The sequence below is a fragment of the Fusarium sambucinum genome, chromosome I, assembly GCF_050947815.1.
Source record: "Fusarium sambucinum isolate potato_lamoka chromosome I, whole genome shotgun sequence".
NCBI lineage: Eukaryota > Fungi > Ascomycota > Sordariomycetes > Hypocreales > Nectriaceae > Fusarium > Fusarium sambucinum.
The window spans coordinates 2347887-2369884 of NC_139294.1; the positions used below are offsets into that span (position 1 = coordinate 2347887).

General features: G+C 47.7%; 10 protein-coding genes across 10 annotated transcripts; 7 read left to right on the forward strand and 3 right to left on the reverse strand.

The window, feature by feature from the left end:
- Positions 1–215: 215 nt before the first annotated feature.
- On the forward strand, positions 216–796 carry FSST1_003490 (uncharacterized protein; the record flags this gene model as incomplete). The annotated part of the gene is made up of 3 exons (XM_083229576.1): positions 216–512; positions 563–686; positions 741–796. The coding sequence occupies 3 exons, from the start codon at positions 216–218 to the stop codon at positions 794–796; spliced, it is 477 nt and encodes a 158-aa protein (XP_083086920.1).
- A 281-nt stretch (positions 797–1077) lies between these two features.
- Positions 1078–1657, forward strand: FSST1_003491 (DUF3807 domain-containing protein; the record flags this gene model as incomplete). The annotated part of the gene is made up of 2 exons (XM_083229577.1): positions 1078–1137; positions 1187–1657. 2 exons carry the CDS (start codon positions 1078–1080, stop codon positions 1655–1657), a joined length of 531 nt encoding a protein of 176 aa, XP_083086921.1.
- Positions 1658–2895: 1238 nt separating this feature from the next.
- On the forward strand, positions 2896–4215 carry FSST1_003492 (kinase-like domain-containing protein; the record flags this gene model as incomplete). The annotated part of the gene is made up of 6 exons (XM_083229578.1): positions 2896–2968; positions 3026–3067; positions 3126–3304; positions 3381–3575; positions 3628–4047; positions 4102–4215. 6 exons carry the CDS (start codon positions 2896–2898, stop codon positions 4213–4215), a joined length of 1023 nt encoding a protein of 340 aa, XP_083086922.1.
- A 618-nt stretch (positions 4216–4833) lies between these two features.
- FSST1_003493 (uncharacterized protein) lies at positions 4834–7893 on the reverse strand (the record flags this gene model as incomplete). Its single annotated transcript, XM_083229579.1, has 1 exon — positions 4834–7893. The coding sequence occupies one exon, from the start codon at positions 7891–7893 to the stop codon at positions 4834–4836; it is 3060 nt and encodes a 1019-aa protein (XP_083086923.1).
- A 615-nt stretch (positions 7894–8508) lies between these two features.
- FSST1_003494 (beclin 1) lies at positions 8509–10022 on the forward strand (the record flags this gene model as incomplete). The annotated part of the gene is made up of 2 exons (XM_083229580.1): positions 8509–8593; positions 8644–10022. 2 exons carry the CDS (start codon positions 8509–8511, stop codon positions 10020–10022), a joined length of 1464 nt encoding a protein of 487 aa, XP_083086924.1.
- A 525-nt stretch (positions 10023–10547) lies between these two features.
- On the forward strand, positions 10548–11541 carry FSST1_003495 (zinc finger MYND domain-containing protein; the record flags this gene model as incomplete). The annotated part of the gene is made up of 2 exons (XM_083229581.1): positions 10548–10986; positions 11045–11541. 2 exons carry the CDS (start codon positions 10548–10550, stop codon positions 11539–11541), a joined length of 936 nt encoding a protein of 311 aa, XP_083086925.1.
- A 1324-nt stretch (positions 11542–12865) lies between these two features.
- Positions 12866–15441, forward strand: FSST1_003496 (uncharacterized protein; the record flags this gene model as incomplete). Its single annotated transcript, XM_083223870.1, has 2 exons — positions 12866–13148; positions 13199–15441. 2 exons carry the CDS (start codon positions 12866–12868, stop codon positions 15439–15441), a joined length of 2526 nt encoding a protein of 841 aa, XP_083086926.1.
- Positions 15442–16602: 1161 nt separating this feature from the next.
- On the reverse strand, positions 16603–16835 carry FSST1_003497 (uncharacterized protein; the record flags this gene model as incomplete). Its single annotated transcript, XM_083223871.1, has 2 exons — positions 16603–16701; positions 16761–16835. 2 exons carry the CDS (start codon positions 16833–16835, stop codon positions 16603–16605), a joined length of 174 nt encoding a protein of 57 aa, XP_083086927.1.
- A 1160-nt stretch (positions 16836–17995) lies between these two features.
- FSST1_003498 (Prefoldin subunit-domain-containing protein) lies at positions 17996–19792 on the reverse strand (the record flags this gene model as incomplete). The annotated part of the gene is made up of 1 exon (XM_083229582.1): positions 17996–19792. The coding sequence occupies one exon, from the start codon at positions 19790–19792 to the stop codon at positions 17996–17998; it is 1797 nt and encodes a 598-aa protein (XP_083086928.1).
- Positions 19793–20424: 632 nt separating this feature from the next.
- FSST1_003499 (Mss4-like protein) lies at positions 20425–21495 on the forward strand (the record flags this gene model as incomplete). The annotated part of the gene is made up of 1 exon (XM_083229583.1): positions 20425–21495. The coding sequence occupies one exon, from the start codon at positions 20425–20427 to the stop codon at positions 21493–21495; it is 1071 nt and encodes a 356-aa protein (XP_083086929.1).
- Between the last annotated feature and the right edge of the window lie 503 nt (positions 21496–21998).

The window sequence follows — 21998 nt, forward strand, 5'->3', positions numbered from 1 at the left end:
TTTCGAACGACATCTGATTTTCCTCAAAAAGAAAAGAGCCCCCCCCCCGTCTTCTCATACGTCAAGAGATTGAGATCTCGAGTAACTCACGACTATTATCCTTTAACGACAACCGCTAAAGTGAACATTCAAGTGCTCACTTACATGCAGCGCACGACCCCTGTTGCTAGGCCGACAAATAACCCTGGCGATCCAGCGCGACGTGTCTATGTGACATGGATTCACCACTTCCACCGCAAGAATACGGCGAGGATCATCAAAGCAAAGGCAGATTGAAGATTTCCATCTCTCAGGAAGCCAACATGAGCAACATGCAAAGACCCCCGTATGTCAACAGTAGGACACCCGAACCTCAGATAGATCGACAAGCCAGCAATGGTGACTCGCCAGACACACCAGGCCTTCTTGAGCCGTTCGACTGGGATGAATTCGAAGCGCGTTATGAGAACGCTTTGCGCGAGGCCGACGACCAAGAGCGTGAGATTTTGAAAGAGGCAGATGCTCTTGCAAAAGTAACATTTTCGGTATCTTATAACCTGCGACAAAGCTAATGCGCTTATAGTATTTCAAAGTCTGGGCAGCCGCAGCATCAGCACATGATGATGAACGGGCAGCAAAGCGCCTACAAACTCGAAGACGCTTTGTGAATCTTGCAGAAGACAAAATGGAACGAAAACAGCAGCACTGTGAGCTTATCCTGCTAAACGCTTCTCTTATTGAACAAACTGACCTTTTCGTAGACGACCAAGTTGTGAGAGCCTTTGAGAATGCGTTAGCTCTTCTCAAATCCCTGTAAGGTTTGCACTCTGCAGGTTTGCGGTTTTTTGACTTGAGACGCATTCCTAAAAGGCATATTTTGCCTAAACATCCAAACCAAAAGTTTTGGCATTATATTCAAACTACACATCCTTATCAGTGGTCTTATTCTGGCCTTTATTTCTTTCCGTTGTTCTAGCTGCACGGCTCATCATATAACAACACGTGACGTAATTACAGCTCGAGCTGTCGCGTTTCCCCAATCTCGCCAAATCGCAAATCTTATTTCAAATCTTGACATCGCGCCAGAAAAATCTCGACATGCCACAACCCAAAGATGCAAAGGCAATAGGTATGTGTGGTATACCAAGTGTCTCTCATGTATGCCTCCTTCAACCTTGTCTATGCGACACTGTACTGACTGCTCTAGGATGACCTCTTTGCTTTCCACGAAGCGCACTTCTCACAAGCAGCCCTCGCTTCCTTTGGGTCCGACTTCATTGAGACACCAAGCCAAGATCACATTCAAGATGACGCCACTGATGATGCTTGGGATGAAGAAGATGATGGCTTAGGTTATTATCCGGATGGCGTAAAAAGAACTTTGACGGACGAGCAAATCGAAATATTCCGACACTCCGAACTCGAAGCTCTACGCAAAGAGAAAGAGAAGGCCGAACAGCTCAAGAGAAAGGCAGACATAATGACGGGCGAGCCTGCAGCCCCGGGTGACGATATCGCCACTCTCAAGCAAACCGCAAACGTGTTACCAACATCCTTCCACAGCAATAAGAAGCGAAAGAAAAAGAAGGCAGCTAAACGTCCCGAACCGAAACCCGACCTTCGAAAACGAACATGGGATATTGTTGACAAGGGCCTGGACTCGCTTGAGTATGACTGAGTCCGCGGCACATTATGGGTGCCATCATCCGCTAAACCTATTTCACCACCCAAGGCAGCTCAGCTGGTCTGGGTGTACGATGTCGTGTTACAACGCGATGCCTCGAATGGACTCGAGACCAGCCTGATCAATGGAAACATGTATTATGATTCGTCATGCATCATAACCTGTAAGTACCTTCTATTACTTCGAGCATTTCTCATTATGATGAAAACCCTTGTATCGTCATCCTTAGTCGGATCGGGACTGGGGGTGTAGGAGGCATCAGCTTCCGCTGATGCTGACACCTTTGCAGGCCCGACATGTCGAGCAATTAATCTTCTCTCTGAAACATGGAACTTTTTTCTGGTTATCAATTGCAAAGCCATATCTGTTCATGCGGCTAACCTTTGACTATAGGGTTTGGACTGAACTGGGATAGATCCCTGCCCGATGTGACCGCATAGTATGGTCGTTAAGTAATGAGTAATTTGAACCTATTACAACGTTGTTAGCTACTGGCGGTTCGACTTTTTGATCTCTTCATAGTAGAATGGCAGAAGACCAGATATATGCTGAACGACCGTATCAGTCACAGCCCATTCAACTTACTTAGAGGATCGTCTCTGATAAGTATAATGTAATAATTCCAACCTGCAGCCCCAGGCTAGTTCAAGTATATCCCTTCTTCGTAGGTGGTTGTTGTTACTCCATATTTCAGAACCATAGATACACCAACCTAGATGGTCATCCATGCATAGCTTAATTAGACGCCCCTTTGACTTCATCCATTAACATTTCCCGTTCTCATTCGCGCCAATGCTTTTTGTTGTGACTGCATTCAATTGAGACAAAGCCAAACTAGAAACAAGCAGTTGAGACTGGGTCCACAGACCAAGCTCTTGCCTTGTGATTGAATTCAGGGTGCTCGTGCCATTCGATACCTTATCGCGGAATAGCCGATAAGCGTTGAAGCCAATCACGGACTAGCCCGCCTGCCAAAACAACGGGGTAGTTCTGGGCTGGACCCGACTCGAAATGCCATCCCACCTTGATTTTGCAAACCCAAGTCAAATCAGGTCCAGCCTCTTCATCTTCAGCCTCCGACCTTGGGTTCGCCCAGATAAACAACGGCACCTCAACTCTTCTACCAGCATCTATATTGCCTCGAATACCGCCTACCGTCATCGCCATTCGAAAAAACCCCTCTCCAAATCATCAGCGCCGCCCCTTGCGACGCCCTCGCTCTTCTGCCCATCATGGCGCGTGTCTACGCCGATGTCAACCAGAGCATGCCCCGCAGTTACTGGGACTACGATAGTGTCAATATCAGTATGCCCTCTCCCACGTGAGAGCTTCACCGACAACGTAGCTGACCAACGTTTGCAGGCTGGGGTGTTCTGGAAAACTACGAGGTCGTCCGAAAGATTGGTATGTTGACTATTGTGGAATTGTCGTTGAGTCATTAACAATTTTGTGTCCTTTGCAGGCCGCGGAAAGTACTCTGAAGTCTTTGAGGGTATCAACGTAGTCAACTACCAGAAGTGTGTTGTCAAGGTTCTGAAGCCTGTCAAGAAGAAGAAGATTAAGAGAGAGATCAAGATTCTTCAGAACCTAGCTGGCGGCCCCAATGTTGTTGCCTTGCTGGATGTTGTTCGCGACTCGCAGGTTCGTGCTTTTCCCGCTCTTAGCCTTTTCGACGTTTCGACGTTTCGACGTTCCCACTGACCATAACTGTACACAGAGTAAGACGCCGTCTCTGATTTTCGAGCATGTCAACAACACCGATTTCCGAAGCTTGTACCCCAAGTTCAACGATATTGATGTCCGATTCTACATCTTTGAGCTCCTCAAGGCCCTCGATTTCTGCCACAGCAAGGGAATTATGCATCGCGATGTTAAGCCTCATAACGTCATGATTGATCATGAGAACCGAAAGGTTGGTCGCCCAAAGTCAATCGTTTGGTTACCATCTTACTGACAGTCTGCAGCTTCGTCTGATTGATTGGGGTCTGGCCGAATTTTATCACCCTGGTACCGAATACAACGTTCGTGTCGCCTCTCGTTATTTCAAGGGCCCTGAGTTGTTGGTCGATTTCCAGGAGTACGATTACAGCCTTGATATGTGGAGCCTTGGAGCCATGTTTGCCTCCATGATCTTCCGCAAAGAGCCTTTCTTCCATGGTAACAGCAACTCCGATCAACTTGTTAAAATCGCCAAGGTTCTCGGCACCGATGACCTTTTCGACTACATCGACAAGTACGAGATTGAGCTGGATGCACAGTACGACGATATTCTAGGCAGATTCCAGAAGAAGCCCTGGCACAGCTTTGTTACGTCAGAGAACCAGCGATTTGTCTCTAATGAGGCTATCGATTTCCTCGACAAGCTATTGCGATATGACCACCAGGTTTGTTTACAAGATCCTAATTTGGAGTCCCGATAAAATCTAACTGCAAAACAGGAACGTCTTACTGCCAAGGAGGCCCAGGCCCATCCCTACTTTAACCCAGTTCGGGATCCCGAGGTCTTCAAGCAGCACCTTGCAGCTGCCAATGGCGCTGCTAACAAGTCTTGAGAGTACCTCAAGTCGTTGTTTCCCGACACTCATCATCCACGACTGTTCATCTCGCGGCATCCCCCTCATCCATGATACCCTCGACCGGCAGATTTCAATTCACCCTTTTGTCGGTCTTCGCCACCTGATAGGATCCCCGTATTAGGGAGAAAATCTTTAGTAGAATCAATCCATTCCCATCCCCTTATGTCGCTGATCCTAGTCTGGGGGATCTTGGGACGACCCCGTTGAGAAATTCGGCCATGTGATGATACCTCAAGATCTTGGACAAACGCATGGATTGATTGGCTCGGTGAGAGGGGAAGCTCGCGCAACCAGCCCTGGTCCCAGAAATGGATTCGAGGGTGATGTGGAATGTGACAATGTGGTTTAGGCGTTCCAGGTTCTGGGGGTTATAGCACATTGGTATCACGGGTAATCTAATCACCAACACACCGTGCTTTTTCTAGCTAGCTTCGGATGTTATTATGTTACTTTTTGGGTCGTTGTTTCTACTAGCGTAGTAATCAATAAGATCAAAGCGCTATGCTCGTTGGCTTTATATAATCTATGCTTATGTGCTGATGCCCTCTATATGCCCAATCCGCCGTCAATACTCCTGTGTAATGCCACTGTCATTCAAATGCAAGTGAAGCAATAGTCTCGGCCGCAGTGATATCCATCCACATCACATGTTCTTATTGTACCGCCAGGTGTCTTTACCGCGCCGCCAGGACTGGAGACCTCATGAACACGTCTCTTACTGGGCGTCCTATGAACTTCTCTGGTCAGAGTAGCAGGTCTCCTCATCTTCTTTGATGATAGGCGGACGCTTCCCGACTTTGAATGGGATTTAACTCTTCGAGTCAGCTCATCCCGGGAACCTTCTGTATCTGAATCGGAATCTGACACAAAGGAAAGAAGGGAGCGGCGTGAAGATGGAGCCCGATTTGTGTGGATATGTCTGTGGCGAGGAGTATGGGGTTTCAGTGAACTTGATGGCGGCTCTATAAAAGAGCTCCTCGTGTCTTTCAGTTTCCGTGGTGTCGAAGCTTCTTGAATAGGGGCATCCTGTGGTAAGGGGGGGAGAGATTCTTGACTCTCGACAGCTTCATCGTCAGTGACTACATGAAGTGTAGGACTGTCATTTTCGACAGGCTCATCACCTTCTGGTGGTTCGATGCCATTAGAAGTCCCGTCATCGTGAGGAAGGGAAGAAGGACTGGCGGGTAATGGTTGGTAATCTTGGATAGATTTAGAGTCTTCGCGGGTTTGCGTGACATCTCCCATGATAGTGTCGGCTTCTTGTATCAGTTCCTGTGGCTCCTGAAGCATGGTCTGTTCCTGTAGATTATCCTCTATATTTTTAGGAACTTCCTTGCCTTCCTGTGCAACGTCTTGCAGCTCTGGCTTATCACCTTTGGCTTGCTGCAATATCTCCTTCGCCTTTTGAGGTCGGACAAACTTGAATAAAAATGTTTCACATGTTCTATCAGGAGCAGAGTCTTTCGGCTTGGTTTTGAGGAGCCATCGAAGTTCATGGGACAGATGAGGCGACGTCTTCGAAACACCGTTGTCTAGGATTTCATCACCCGGCCTTTGCTGATCGTTCTCAGTGACCTCGTCATCAGCATGGGCGAACTCTTTCGCGGTGTCATTTGTTTCATCTTGAATAGTGGAAGCCACAACATCCGATTTCCTTGGCCTTCCCCTTTTTCGCTTTATGGATTGAGAGAGGTCACCAGTTGTTGAAGCAATGATAGCTGTGGGTGATGTAGATTTGACCTCTTCGGTTCGTACTGTAACGGAAGATTTAGAGGGCGTTGCTTTCGCGGAAGAAGTTGAGCCTTTTGGTCTCCCACGCTTCCGTTTGGACGACTGCGTGATGTGATCTACCATGCAAACTATGATCTCAGCTTCAGGGGATGGTGAGTTATTACTCTTCAGCGGAGCACTCGTGGCATCGACGGGCTCCGCAGAGCGTTCGTGATGCCCAGTTGGCACGTCAGATGCAGGAGAGACTGCCATTGGAACTGTGTTTTGCCACCTGGGAACTCTGATTCTCGAAAGAGCGAGTGGTGCCTCATCGTCTGAGAGTTCCGTTGTCGGAGTCATACTTTGAGTGAAAGGGCTTGGTTCCTTGGCGTTTTTGGATTGTGATCTTTGAGGAGCGCTGTTATCAAATGGAGTCGCCGTGTCTTGAGAGTCTGGAACAGCCGGTTTTTGGCAAGCTACCTTTGTTCCTGGCTCATCTGTTGATGTCGAGCCTATTTCTGTCTGTTCGGGAAGTAAAAAAACCTCTCCCTCAGGTTCCTTATCACTGAGATCGACATATTGAAACTCTTCCCGTAGAGACGGATCAGCCCTCCGTACTCGTACCGTAAAGCTCTTCCCCGTTTTTTTCAGCTCCCGTGCATCATCCCAAGATATCTTGCCCATGTACGCTGTCTGCTTTCGTGCCCGGCCAGAGCGTCTTCGGTTAGAATCGTCCTTCTCATCGAATTGCCGTGACGATTTGACAGCATTCCCGTTGATCTCTTCAAGAATTTTGTGGGGAGGATCACGTAAACTAGGATCCTTAGAAAGAGCTTTGTCGCTTGATGGAACCGGGATCGACTGTACGATAGGCATCGAATCCGAGGTCCCTGAGCATAAAAAATCATCCTCCCCATCACTTGTGTTGATGGTTCGATCAGATAACAGAGCTTCCTGTCTGTTTGGGCTTCCTCCCGTTAACTCAGTTTCAGATCCACGATCGCTATCCGGAGCCTCTGCACCGACGCCTACCGCGGCGTCGCTATGTTGTTTGTCAGACGTCCTTTTGAAGGAGCCCTTCATGGAACCAGCTCGTTTAGTTCTCTTTGTCCAGTTGCGACCCCATATAGAAGCTTGCTCGCTATTACTGGCCGTCTCATATCTGCCACCTGTAAACCATGGCCCAGGCATGCTCGGTAGCATATTGAAGTAAGGGGGGATATCGTCGCGGCCCCAAGCTTGCATAGGAAATCCAGGCATCATTCCCCATGGTCCAAAAGCCGATGGAGGCATCCCGAATCCTAATGAAGGCATAGGCCCAAAGGATGGAGAACTTAGTCGAGAATCATCGTGAGGCAGCTCATAATGTAGCGCTGTACTCTTTCCTTGTGGCGCTTCATTCTGACTGCTGGTGGTACTTGAAACATTATTAGACGCTCCATCAATCCCGTCATTCTGATCTTGCGGATATGCCTCTGTGTCGTTTTCTTTTATCCTTGATACCTGGCTAATCTCATTTTCGGTTTGAGAACCACGGATTTTGTTGGCTTGTCCTTCGATGTCAGAATATTCGTCGGTGAGATCCTCAAGTAGGATTCCTTCGTCTTCATCAATGTTGCTTTCGCCTTCAACCCAAAGACCTTCGACGTCGCCCTCATCGCGCATGTTGCGCAAGTGACCATTGTTCACCACGATCTCTCCTGTTGCCATGTCGATTTCGTCTCCAATGCCTTCAAAGTCGCGACTGTACTTTTCGATGATGTGGGCCATGGTGGCATGGAGTTTTTGATTAGCATTTGCCCGCTTCAGTGCAAATTGAATATCCGGATCTCGTCGGATTTTGATCTCTTGTGGATGCGAAGCAAGCTCGTCATCGTCGTCTTCATCTTGGGCGTCCTTTGGAGGCGAAGGGCCATGCCGTCTCTTCTTTTTAGGCGGCTCCATTGTTACAACAGTCCTTCATATACAATTATATTCTTTGTAGCCGTATAATACAACTCATCGGTTATCTGCGTAGGCATATAATTGTATAATGAGCTCATGGGCGCATACAGTCGTCCCTTGAACATTATTTGGAAAATGATGAATGGTTGGAGGAGCAACAGCAGAGTCGACGCGAGTGAGGGCCGTGCATCGCGTAAAGTGCTTTCCCTTTTAGCGGTCATGGGGTCAAAGCGGCCTACAAGTTACATGAGATATGGATTCCATGTCGCTAATGATTTTATAAAAACGATATAGAAGAAATTTAATTTAAAAGCGATTGGATACACTGTTACGAATCCCATATCATATTCACTCTAGTAAATATTTCTCTTATCAGGCATCGCGACAGTAATTTCTCAAAATGCTGATCACATGCACAAAGAGTCTCATACAGTAGGGCACTGCAGCTGCTAACTATAGGTAGCTTTACAACGTCACCGCCAAGGCCGACCTTAATCCAACTTTACTTTGCATACTTTCCAGCTTCAACGTTCCGATACCTCCACTTCCTATCGTTTCCAAAGGCGCAACAAGTCGGCTTCACTATTCAGATTATGCGCATCTCTTAAGCGGAACATGAACTGCCAAAAATGCCGTCAGCCTCTCCGGCTAGACGGTTCCCTTGAGGATCTCAACCCAGCTGCTTATGATGTTCTTGTTGGTACGTTACCTGCATCATGTCTTTTGCTCTCTTTCTAACTCGTGTTGCAGCTTCTGCGTCCCCGCAAACCCTCAAGAAATCGTCTGTGCCAAACCCACCGCTCGCGCAACCACAGGATCAATCGCGGAAGTCATTATATGACAGGGTATCACGCAATGCAGGGCCGCCCACGTTCAAGCGCAATCATGGAAGTCATCCTCGCGACTCGTCAATGTCTTTCGTACTACTATCCGAATCGCAAATGGCTCGACCAAACCCGTCGTCAGACCCTCCTACAATACCAACAGTCCTGCGTCGCGTCAGCTCCAGCAAAAGCAATGCAGATAACCCCGATGCGCCTATGGGAAACGAAATGGACAGGATCAGCCGCCTTTTCGACATACTATCGGCCCGGTCTGATATCGATCATCCGATATGTATCGAATGCACGGAAATGCTTGTTGAAGGCTTGCAAAAGAAGCTCGAGATTGCTTCACGCGAAAGGGACTCTTATGCTAAGCATCTGAAAGAGGCAAAAGCGAACAAACCAAGCGAGGAAGATATGAAGATCCAGGAGGAAGCCCTACGAAAGGCCGAGCGAGACAGGGTTGCAGCCATGGAAGAACTTAAGAAGCTAGAGTTGGAGAAGAATTCACTAGACGAGGAGCTTGTACTCCTTGAAGAGGAGTCGCGGCAGTTGGACAAAGAGGAAGAAAAGTTCTGGAGAGAACGAAACGATTTTGCTACCAGAATGGCCGATTTTCAGGCTGAAAGGGACAGCATCAACGCCAAGTACAGCAACGATTCACAACTCCTAGAGAAGCTACAGCGATCCAATGTGTATAACGATACCTTTTGTATCAGTCATGACGGGAGTTTCGCCACGATCAATGGTCTTCGACTCGGACGCCTATCAAACAAACCTGTGGATTGGCCCGAGATCAATGCGGCTTGGGGGCATGCTTTGCTATTACTGGTAACAGTCGCGGACAAGTTGGCATACAGGTTCGATGGCTATGACCCACAGCCCATGGGCAGCACGTCTAGGATTATTCGATATGAAGTTCCGAGCCCTTCATCGAGCAGACTTGGCAGCCGTACTGCTAGTGTACCCCCTAAGACGCATATCCTTGAGTTGTACAGCTCCGGGGACATGCCCCTTGGGCTTACCTTTATGCATCGACGTTTTGATAATGCCATGGTGGGCTTCCTGGAGCTTGTGCGACAGCTGGGTGCGTTTGTGCATAGGCAAACTGACGCTACTGGCACGCCGCTTAGTTTGCCATACAAGATCGATGGTGACAAAATAGGGGACGTGAGCATCAAACTCGGCATCGCTCAAGATGATGGTTGGACTAAGGCGTGCAAGCTGACGTTGACATGCTGTAAGTTTCTGCTTGCTCACGCCAGTAATGTGACGTCCAACGCACGAAACGGAGGCAGTCAATAAGGGGGATAGAAGGAGAAAAAGAAAATGTTTCCTCCTTGGTAATAGACTTGCGGTGTATGATTTAATTGTTCGAGTTAATGAATTGTTACGGAGTTTAGGCATGCGAATGGCGTTTTGACATGACAATGGAGGAGTGGGAGCCTCCTCGCCATGTCGTGTAGAAGGATCTGACATCATGAATAGCAATGAGATGGAATTTGTTTCAATCATGATCCGTTCTGAGGTTTTGCAGACATTCTTTGCTACTTGAATGGCCAACTTCCGCTGCAGTGCAAACTCCCTTTCCCGCGCTCCTGTGAAATGGCCGACTCTGAATCACTGACATGGCACTGCCAGCAAGTGTCAAAGGTCAAATGAGTTGCAAGCAAACACGTACGCACAAATCGAGAGGGGCATTTAAGTAGGAAAATATTTCTGCTCTAAAGGGAATATTTCTTTCTTCAGGTATCCTCGGTTTGGTCTGTTTTGGCCACATCTACCATCTGCATCCCTTCACACCCCTTGTTCACTGCCTAATCACTCATCATGGCGAGCTGCGCCAACTGCGGAAAGGGTGCATCTTTGAGATGTATTGGATGTATGGACGCTCCCGAGTATCACGATGGAGATTCTGCCGGCGTTTCCTACTGCGGCCATGAGTGCCAAACGGCTGATTGGGCCAAGCACAAGAAGAGCTGTAACAACTTGAAGCGTCGCAGGTCTCTGCTCCGAGCAGCCAAGCTTCTCAAAGCGACACTCTTGTCCTACAAGGAAGTTCTTTTCCACTGGGACCTGACAGAGATCGAGCCTCGCAACGACGCTCTAATTCTCAAGCATGACAACAGGCGTCCAAGCTGGGAGAAGCCTATCAATTTCCCAGACCATCTTACAACCAACATCGAGCATAAAGAAGCTGCTCTGCTCAAGCGCGAGGCCCTCCACTCGCTGTCGATTCTTGGCCCGATGACTAGAAAACTGGTCAAATGTAAGGCCGCCCATGAACTCTTGTCATTTGGAGCAACTTGCTGACGATCATCACCCAGGTCTTGTCTCCCGTCTTGAGACCGTTTATGTCCAAATCACGAACCCACCCTACCCTGCTATAATGGACCCTCCCGACGCGGCCTTCTTTGACATGTTAAAACCAGGCGTCCATATAGTTATCCTGGCGACTCTGCGAGGTTCTGACGAAAAATGGGTTATTGATATCACAGGATGTCAGTTTGGTTTCAAAGATGTTCTGTTTCCCCTCGAGAAGTACATCACCGAGACAAACTGTAATGTCGAATGGCCAGCCTCGCCTTACTTTCACAGTGAAATCACTGATCAACAGGAAATCATCGCTTTGGGTGGTATGCCACCACCAGAGCCCATGGCCGACATCCTCAGGATTACGCGGTACCGTCTACACTTTGCGGCGCTAATCAAGGCATGTGTCAACAACACCTTGATCGTGGGTTCGGATGCTGAGTTTGACATCGAGATGGATGAATTCTCGGAAAAGGTGAAGACACACATGTCCGTCTGTCAAACCTACTAGACGGGTTAGGGAGGCAAGATGGCACATTGTCCAGGCTCATAGCGTGTCAATAGACCCTCAAACCGAAGTAACCACGGCCAAGGATCACATCCTCGAGGTGGACGCAGAGGCGGTCGCAGAGGAGGCACTCAGCAGGAACGCAAGAGGCCTAAGAAGGAGAACATACTTGACCTGGGCAAGTACAAGGATAAGCAGATCACCGTCAAATCTCATCCCGGTCCAGGGATGGCCAGGTTTCAGGGACAGTGATGAACGACAGTCCATTTGCGTTTCTTCTTACAATCTCCGACTAGTGTCACAATGGTTCGCCTTGGGTTGAGGTGTCCGCATCTTTACGGAGAGTCGGATGGGATGATTGGTGGGCTAACTCAAGGCTTACCACGGGGCGTTTTGGAGGCAGTACAAATATGCCAAAGGGAAATTGTTTGTAGATAAAGTCGAAAGCGTTCTTTCTCATTTGAAGAACCTCTGAAATAGAACCTGTTCTGTATGTATTTTATGTGCAAGCGATGTATGTACTGGTTTTGCTTTAAAAATAATCAAGTGAAGTCAAGACTGTTTTCTCGAGAGAACATGTTCACTTGAGAAATGGCATTGTAGAAATTGGCCAGTAGAAGGACAAGACGAAATTAATAGGTCAGTTTATGTTCCTTAAACTACCTACCTATGTCCCAGACTACTTATTTTCATATCCTAAGACTTAGGAGGCTAACTTCTCTATTACCTGCTATCTAGATGTCGTGAAACATAGAATGAGCAGTTGAAAGATTGGTTTGTAAAATTAGACTGCTTCAGACGAAATTAAGAATATATATGGTGATAAAAGGCCGAATAACTTCATCTCTTATTGACAGTACTTGGATTATTTCTGGGGGATTGTCAGCCAACCCCTCCTCATAAGGCTTAGCAGCAGACCTGCATATAAAGTCGTCTTAGTAGGTACTCACAACTTAGTACTATGATGATAGGTACCTACCTACCTAGTAGGTAGGCTCCAATGAGTGTCACCCAGTGTTACCTGAGGCACTACTAGGTGTGTGAGGCTTTTGTAAGGCAAACATCCATGATAAAGATGCCTACTGCTGCCTGGAAATAGAGCTACTTGCCTTATTGGACGATCCTGCAGCGAGGCCATGATAGGGCCAATCCAAAGGTGACACAGCTTACACTCAAGTCTATAAAGAAGGTACGACCTTCGCTGCCGCTTGCTTCTTAATATATTCTTCTTAATCTCCTTCGTTAACAACTTCCATTTATCTTTTCACTTGTTATATCAATTCTTTTCTATAGAACTTGCCTTTATTCTTTCTTCTTCTTCCCCATCATGGAAAGTTCCCACTCATATGAAGTCGACGTTGTCGGCGGTGAAGATAACATCTCCATCGTCAGCTTCGACGACATCCATTCGAGGGCCAGGTCGAATTCCAGATCTATGCCTCCACCTCCGATGGCGCCATTCCAAGGGTATTATCCTCCCGCAGCCAGATCTCCCTGGGACAACCCCGAAACCCTTTACCCAAGACAGGAGACACTCAAGGTCAACGGCAAGGTCCCGGACGTCCTTCACGCCATCGAGTATTTTGATTCGCGTGACCAGATCATAAAGCGCAAGTCACACCTTCATATATCAATTGAACAGTCACTAACCTAGTATCAGGTCGGCAAAGCGCTCGGGCTTTCAAAAATGTACCCCCATTCTCTCGCAGTCATGAAGAAGGAGAAGTCGATGGCGAAAACTCCAATGACAAGGAGCGCCCTGTTTTGGAAATCATTACGGAAGTCTATCCCGCTAGAAACAACAGACCCTACAACCGCCCCCCTCGTCCTTTGCGCAACCAAGAAGACAGACCTATCACCGATGTTTTCGAAGGATATGGCAGTCGTCTTGACGATGGCCCGATCGATGTCGATCGAGAGCCTGAGACTTATGCTCCTCGTATCTCCCAGCCTTTTATGAACATACACTCAGCTTATCTCATCAACGCTCTCAAGGCTGTTGTGGCCTATTATCCCAAGTTCAGCCTTGAGGGTAAGATAGTTGAGGTTGATGCCCCTTACCAGGTCCTCTATCACCATCGGCGAGAGCTTGCACATTACAAAGATCACCAACCGTCGATTCACAGCCCCGAGTATGTTGCCACTACTGCCAATCATATTGATGTTCTTCTCAACTTCCTCGATGAAAACCTCGGCGAAGAAATCCGTCGTGAGGAGGAACGCCATGAGCTTGAAACTCCCAGGGCTACTTTTGATCTTTTCTGGCTCCTCCTCAAGCCTGGCGAAGTCTTTTATGCAAAACGCCATGATATTTGGGCTCCGTACGTTGTCAGTAGCGTCAACACTGGCAAAAATGTGAACAACAGCGCACGAGACTCATACAAGGTCAACTGTTGGATGCTTGAGACCAATGGTACAAAAGTAAACAGATATATGCACACTTTCTATCTTTCTCCTTGGCTTGGTGAGCAAGAGATCGGGGGTCTTTCTGTTATTCCCATCGACTTTTGGCCTGAGAACCTTGAAGCTCAAGGTGGAGTTGCAATGAAAGAGAAGAACATCGCTCTTGGAAAGTTGTATTGGGAATTACTGAAGCGCCCAACGTACATGGACTATGAAGGTCTTCTTGTTAACTCTGGTTCGACCAACCGACAGTCCCGTGGTCCAACTGGATTCATGAGCGGCCGTGTCATCTGCGACGCTTCTGGCTTTGACAGCTTCTATTACGACGGCCCAGACGATATCCGCCGAGGTCGATACAGAAGCCCCGTAAGGCAAAATAGTGCGGTTTTCCCGTCCAAAGATTATTTGCCTAGAAACCTTCCACGCTGTGGATGTGATGCCTGTATGGATGATCGCTCGAGTCAAGACCCTGACGGCCCTTATACCGGCTTCGAGGACCTTGACCCTACCCGAGACTCGCCACCTGAAAGCGATATATTCTACCTCGTCTGTAGCAAGACCATGCCGGGCTTTATTCTTGGCGATCGACGATGGGGTCACTTGAACATCGCCAATCTGAGGCCTGTCAAGACCGACAAAGAAGCCTTCAAGTATCTTGTTCTTGATGACGAAGTCAAGATGACCGTCAAGGCTCTTATTGGAAAGTTTGCAACTGACCTGGGCGAGGGAAGGGTGGCACCTTGGGGTAACGACTTTGTTAAGAACAAGGGTGAGGGCAGGATCTTTCTCCTTCACGGTGCCCCAGGTGTTGGAAAGACATGCACTGCTGAGTGCATCGCCGAGCTGACCAACCGACCTCTCATTTCCCTTACGAGCGGTGATTTAAGTGTTGATTCTTACCACATTGAGAACAACCTCAGCTATTTTCTCGAGCTGGGCCAACGCTATGGCGCTCTTGTTCTGCTCGATGAAGCCGATATCTATCTTGAGCGTCGCCGCTCCAGTGACATCAAGAGGAACGGTTTAGTATCTGTGTTTCTCCGGGCTCTCGAATACTACCGCGGAGTTCTCTTCCTCACCACCAACCGCGTTCAATCATTTGACAGTGCTTTCCTGAGTCGTATTCATGTTGCCTTGCACTACAAGAATCTTGGCCATGAGGACCGGGAGCGTATCTGGAGTCATAACTTCGACCGTTTGAGCCGAGACTCCAACGGCTTGGTGCATGTTTCCAACGCAGCTCGCGACTTTGTCTGGAATAGTGAGGATGTTCGCAGCCTCAAGTGGAATGGTCGAGAGATTCGCAATGCTATGCAAACTGCACTTGCCTTGGCTGAGAACGATGCAGAGGAAGAAAGCACCGAGAATATCACGATTTGTGTGAAGCACCTTCGGGCTGTTGTCAAAATGAGTCGCGGTTTCCGCAACTACATCAAGCATGCCGTCCCTATTGAGGGTTTTGAGGACGCAGTCGTTGATTCTGAAGAGGATAGTGAATGATCGCTTTGCTTACTATTCGTATCTATCATCTGCTTGTCTTTTAAGATTGGATCTAGGCTGCCTAGTAGGTAGCAGAAAGGTTGGCCTCCTACGCCTTAGGGTACAAAAATAAGTAGCCTAAGAACTATCCTAAGGAGCATAAGCTGGCCTACTAATTTCGTCTCTGATGATTCTGGTGGCCCGCTTTTCTAATAGCTGCGCATGCGGTGGACGCAATGATGGGATGCAAAGGGAGTTTGATCTAACTAACGAATTTACGACCACAAATTGGATACAAATGAATGAAATTTGAATGATATTACTTCTCAAATCCTACTTTTACTAGAGCGTGCTTATGATTTGGCGAGACTGTGAAATTGCCCCTTGGACCTGGAGGTATTTGAGTTGTGTTAGCTAAGTCTTAGAAAAATAAGTAGTCCAAAACTATAGTCCAAGGAGCGTAAACTGACTTACTAATTTCGTCTCTTATGCCTCCAACTGTCAACTTTTCTGCATCGTGAGGATTACTTCTGCAGTCATGCCCCTTAGCTAACACAACTATAAGGTGCTTGTATATCTAGGTCGCAGAAACATAAACTCGACTTGTTTAATACAATGATATCATCGTTCACCGTTGGGAGATTTCTTACACGGCGAGACTTGTACAATACTGTCTTGGCCAGTTCGTGCCGTAACCATGGGATGTCAGACGATTGGCTGCTAGAAGCATAAGAGACGAAACCAGCAGGCCAGTTTATGCTACTTAGACTACCTAGACCATGCTTATTAGGTTGTTTATTATTATACTCTGATACCAAGGTCAACTTTTCTGTTACCCAGTAGCGTGACATGATCGATATTTGCAAAGTACTACCTACGTGTGATGGCACAAGTGGGTTCTCGCAATAGTCATCCATCACAGCTTGTTGCAGGACAGTTCACTTGATATCAGCTGTGGCTGATATCAGTCTAGGTAGCTGTGGTACTTTTCTTTAGAAAGCGAAAGAAGCATGATATGCAAGACACAGTGGCAAGTTGATATACTCTATAGCTTAAATTGACCAATATCCAATCCACACAAAAGTTAAATCACAATATCAAGGCTGCCAAAACTCCTTCCCGGTTCAACTTGGTCTATATCCTATTTCATAGACAAGATGTTCGAAGTCGGACACACAAAGCTTAGCAGCATCCCTCGTCGCAGGCGCAGAGACCACAGCATATCTCGCATCCAGCTTCTTCACCACCTCGCATAGACATGTCAGGCTGAGGCTCAGCAGTCTTTATACATCATGTTAGGGTCTCTGAAGTCTTTGAGAGGCAGGGTAGTCTAAACTTACGGGTTGCTGCGTGACAATATCTCCGTTGTCAGAGGTCATGGGGGCTTGCTGGGTGGGTTCCATGGCAGCGGGCATCTTGAGTAACTGGGAAGATCGAGGTGAAGATAGGATGACTGAGAGTAGTTTGATTTAAAGTAGAGTTGAGTAGTGTAGTGCAGTGTAGTGTATAGTACAAGATATGACTCCCATGGCTGAGAAAGCTGTCTTAAGTACCTCGAGCCAACCCCAGAGGCCTCTCTCGAACATCAAAGCTCAGCCACTCCTTGACAACATCACCAGTTCTGTCCAGACCACATGGATCCAAGCTTGATTGGTTTCAGCGTAACACTTTCTACCTATGGTTCACTTCCAGCTGTGCTTTGACAGAGTCCATGGACTCCTTTTCCTCATTGATGAGTGACGTACGCCCAAGATGCCGAGTAGCCGTCCCGGCCTGTGCCATCATTTGCGGCTGTTCCCGTAGATGGAGAGAGAAAAAGGTTCGGTCCAGGGTCCAGGAATGCTGAGTTGTAAAGGGAACGGCAAACCTAGGCCGAGTATGGCGTTTGACTGTGTTTCTATTCGCCAATTGTCGTATCTAAGGCTGGTCAGTAAGTAATGCGAGCTGTCGACCGGCACGCTGTCTGCCGAAAGGCGATGTGCCGAACTTCCGGGACGCCCGCATTCTCGGCTCTGTGGCTTATGCAACCCTGTAAAGCTTGAATAAAATTGCAGATGAACAGCGACAAGCCCAAGAAACAGAAACACCAAAACACGGTAAACAGAAGCGAGAGCTATAAATGTAAACGAGGCGAATAGTAGCATTCTATCTACATATGGAGAATAGTGAAAATGTAAAGGGTGAAACGAATAACCAAAACCACAAGCTTAGATAGAGGTTCAGAGAGCCCTTTTTTAAGTTTTATCTTGGAACAGCTAGTAATGTAGAAGCAGATTAGACGCCGCGAGCTGCAGCCTGCAACACATCAATTGTCAGATTAAAAAGCGTTCCGTATAACTAACCAACCCACAAGCGAAGGTGGTATTTTATATAGTTTGATCAAGTCATGTTAGGTTAGCAAGCTCGAAGCACTCTGGTCATAGCAAATCAGTCACCTTCACAGTAAACAGGCAGGCAACTCAAGCGGAGCGGGCAACACATCGATTCCTTTCGACTCTTGTCTCCCGATACCTCAGCCATCACCATGTCGTATCTAGACCTGGGTGCCTTTTTCATCCTTTTTTATATCTTCGTTTTAATATTTCGAGAGCTTCGCCGCCTTGAAACGGCTGACGCGCTCCCGTCCACCATCTTGCTCTTCCAGAGGCTGGATAGGAGACTCATCTTCTTTGAGGAACCCACCTTCCCGCTGGATGAACTTCTTTCGCAGCTTGTGATGCTCATCGGCAACTTCTTGTAATATCAACTCATCGTCGAATTCGTCAGGTGGCTGAGCAGCCCTTGTTGGTTCACGCTCAACTAATGTGTCAGCGAGTGTTGTGCCATCGGGGCCAGTGGGCGCAGTGGGGCGATCTTGATCGATGAAAGTGGCAGGGACGTCAAGAGGGCCGGGTGGAACAGTGTCTCTAGCCTTTTTGAATCGCGATTGTTTGCGCGTCGACTTGGTATTTGTGGTGTCGGAGGTCTTTGTGGAACGCTCGACAATATCGCTCAATGGTTCCACTATGGGTTCTTTTTCCTCAGAAGGAGCCTCTCTCACTGGGAGAGATGTGGGCTCACTCTCCTGGGCAATGTCCAGACTAGAAGCAAAGCGCACGCCCTTTTTGCTGTTGGCCGACTCCGGTTGCTTTTCTTTGATATTTGATTTAGTAGGAGCAGGTTTTGACGCCGAGGCTGAGGCTTGCGATGCTGGTGTTGCCGTTGAAGAGGTTGGCTTCACAACGATGCGGCCAACGCCCTCTTCCTTGTTCCCATCCTCTTCGTCTGAACTTGCCTCGGCGTCCTTGTCCTCTGGTCGTTCTGTGAAACGCGACTTGATGCCAAGCTTCTGTTCCAGCTCAAGCATCCTTTGGCGATAGTCCTCTGTAACAACACGACCAGTGTATCGGCCATACTTATCTTCTTGTTCACCATCGTCGTCCTCAAACCCTTCGTCGCTATATTCTTCGTACTCGTAGTCATCGCTGTCTCCTTCTTCTAGTTGAAGCTCGGCGACAACAGCGCCGACTTCACCAGAGTATTCGAGCATCTGTCGCCGTAGTTCCGCATCCTCCTCATCCTCATCCTCGGGGATGTGTGCTTGCTCATTGGTGATCTTCTCCTGCTCTTTGGCATGGTTCATGATCTCTTCAACACGCTTAGCATTACGCGAGGCTTGGGGCTTGGGGCCATCTTGCATTTTGGTATCCTCAGCAAACGAAACACCTTTGCTTGCAGACGGCGCTAGTATTGTCGTCTGAACATCTGTCGACTGAGGTAGACTCTGCTTCGTGGGTAGTTTAGGCACGACAGGCGCAGGCTCTGTCTTTGGCACAGACTCTTTTTCCTTGGAGTTCTCTGCGGGTGAGCTGGAGTCATCATTTTCAAGGTCCTTAACGCCAGCTTTTTCAAGGGCTTGCTGGATCTGGGGCAACGCGCTATCAGGCTGATTCAACTTGTACGAAACAACGTTGTCGTCATCGTCAAGCTCCTCGATAATCTCCGTAATCGGTAGACCGTCGTCTTGGGTGAAATCTGGTTGAAGCTCGGTGAGTTTGTCCTCGGCAACACTGATTTGCTTCTGCAAGTTTTCGATGTTTTTGACGACATAGTCGGTGCGCCGATCAAGAATATTCAAGATCTGTTGGGCAGATCGTTGTGTCCTCTCCCCAAAGATCTCATCCAGCTCGCGATCCTTGAGAAGTTCGCCCTCAAAGCCGGCGTGGATTGTCTTAAGTTCATTTTCGCCGCTCTCACAAACAGCCAGAACCTCTTCCTTGAGCATCTCATATTCAGCATCCCAAGTCTGCCAGTGCTTCAAAGCACCTTGAAGCTTGCTGATATCATCCTCAAGCTTCGTTTGTTGCTTTTCAATATCCGAAACTTCCGACATGTTTGCTTGCTAATCTGGTTCAGCTCTTGCGATGCTGCGAAACAAAGATGAGGAAGAGGAAGAAAGTTTGTGAGGCGCTGAAGTCATGATGAATGATCCGGGCGGTCCACTAAGGGAAAAAAAAGTTAGGAGCTGGCTCTTGAAGAGTGGCGGACTAACTTCGGCTAACAGACAAGCTAGAGCTGTCAATACATGCTCCACTTTAACTATCGAGGAAGGCAGATGCACGCCCTTCATACTGCAAACAGAGATGCTTCCTCAATTTTATAGGATGCAAGCCGATTGACGAGCAGTTTTCACGCGGTTAGTTAAGCTTATAACAGATTATGAAGAAAATTATAAGGGAAAACGTTATGAAGATATCAGGAATGTTCGAGCACACAATCAGATAAACCATTCGTACAATAACCTCATAATAAATGGATTGGCTATACAGCAGGAACGACGTATGACAGTAACTGCGCCTATCTTTATATCCCCGCAGTTTGAGATCTCTTATAAACTCCAACAAGTCTTATAGTTCACTCATCCTATAACTTTTCTCTCTCTCTTCTTCCTCAACTCACTTCTTACAATCTGGTACATCCACTTACACATGCTTCTGTCTACAGAACCTACTATTTATTACAACCATGGCAGAGCCCAAGACCAAAACTCTCGAAGCGAAATGCTATTGTGGCTCAATTCACTTCACGGTCGATGTACCAGTTTCTGAGCTTCCTCTTCTCACTCACCTCTGTCACTGTAGCCTGTGCAGGTACTCCTCAGGAGCGCCATGCGTCTTTCACGCCACGCTTCCAGAAGGCGTGAAGCCCAAGTTCGTGGAACCATCTACTCGAAATAACATGGCAAGCTATACCCTCGGTGCCAAAGCCGGGCCTTGGAATTTTTGCTCAACATGCGGCTGCCACATCGCCTCGACCGGACCACCTGATAATGAGTTCTGGACGGTTTCCACATCCATCTTCATACATAGTGCAGACTATTTTGATACGAGCAAGCACATCTTCAGCGAGTCCACCAAGGACGGGGGCATCGCCGAGATGTTGACACACATGAAAGGAAAAGACTTCATTGATTGGAATCCTCCACACAATAGTCCCGAGGCCAAGATTGTTGAATCGCAACCCGAAGTTGGAGAAAACTGCGAGGAGCGTCTTCGGGTTGAGTGTCACTGCAAGGGAGTATCGTTCACCATCCCTCGCCCGAGTCAAGATGTCAAAGAAGACAAATACCACTCTCAGTTTGTTTCTCACAGAGACAGCAAAAAGTGGTTAGCCACTTTCGACGCATGCGATGACTGCCGACTCAGTAACGGAACTCACGTAGTTGGATGGACATTCATCCCTCTGTCAGTCTGTGAGCCTCGTATCAAAGATGATCTTCTCATCGGCACATCCAAGACATTCAAATCATCAGACAACGTTGTACGATCGTTCTGCGGTACTTGCGGTGCCACAATCTTCTTTTCTCATAGCGACCGAAGGCCATCGGATGACCATCATGTCGTTGATTTGGCCACAGGCATCATCAAAGCACCTGAGGGCGTCATGGCAGAGAATTGGCTCACTTGGCGGGCACGAATAGCCTGGGCTGATAGTGGAAAGAGATTTAATAACGCCTTTATCGAAACATTCCAAGAAGGTATGAACAAGTGGGTATTGAAGCGAGAGGGTGAGATTGAGGATTATAACATCGGGTGATCGGTCCGGGTTATCGGATGCAAGCCGAGTGTTGGTAGTGACGTTATATCAGGGATCTTGTTGACGACACAGAAAATGCTTCGAAACTCCAAAATTTTGAGCCTTAGCAATAGAAACAAAAATCTACAACATATTTTTTTAGCCTTTAATGTGAATTGATTTTGTTTCTAATCCACCATGGTTCTTATCAGCGGCGGTTGTCTCCGAAAGCCGTTGCTAGTAGCGGGTTACACACCGAGCGAAGAGGGCGACGACATCGCCTCGCTAGGAGGGTAAACTCTCAATTAACCAAATCAAGCAATGAAACTAAGAGTTTCAATTGATCAAATTCAAATACTCAAGCGTCAAGAAAATTAAACTCTTTGAAGAACTGAATTCATTTGACTCTCACCCTACACTTGACTACCTCATACATCACGAGAATTACCCGAGCTTTCTGCGACACAATCGACCAAAAGGACCTCACTCTTACACTTGAAGATATTGTGAATTCGATGCGTCAT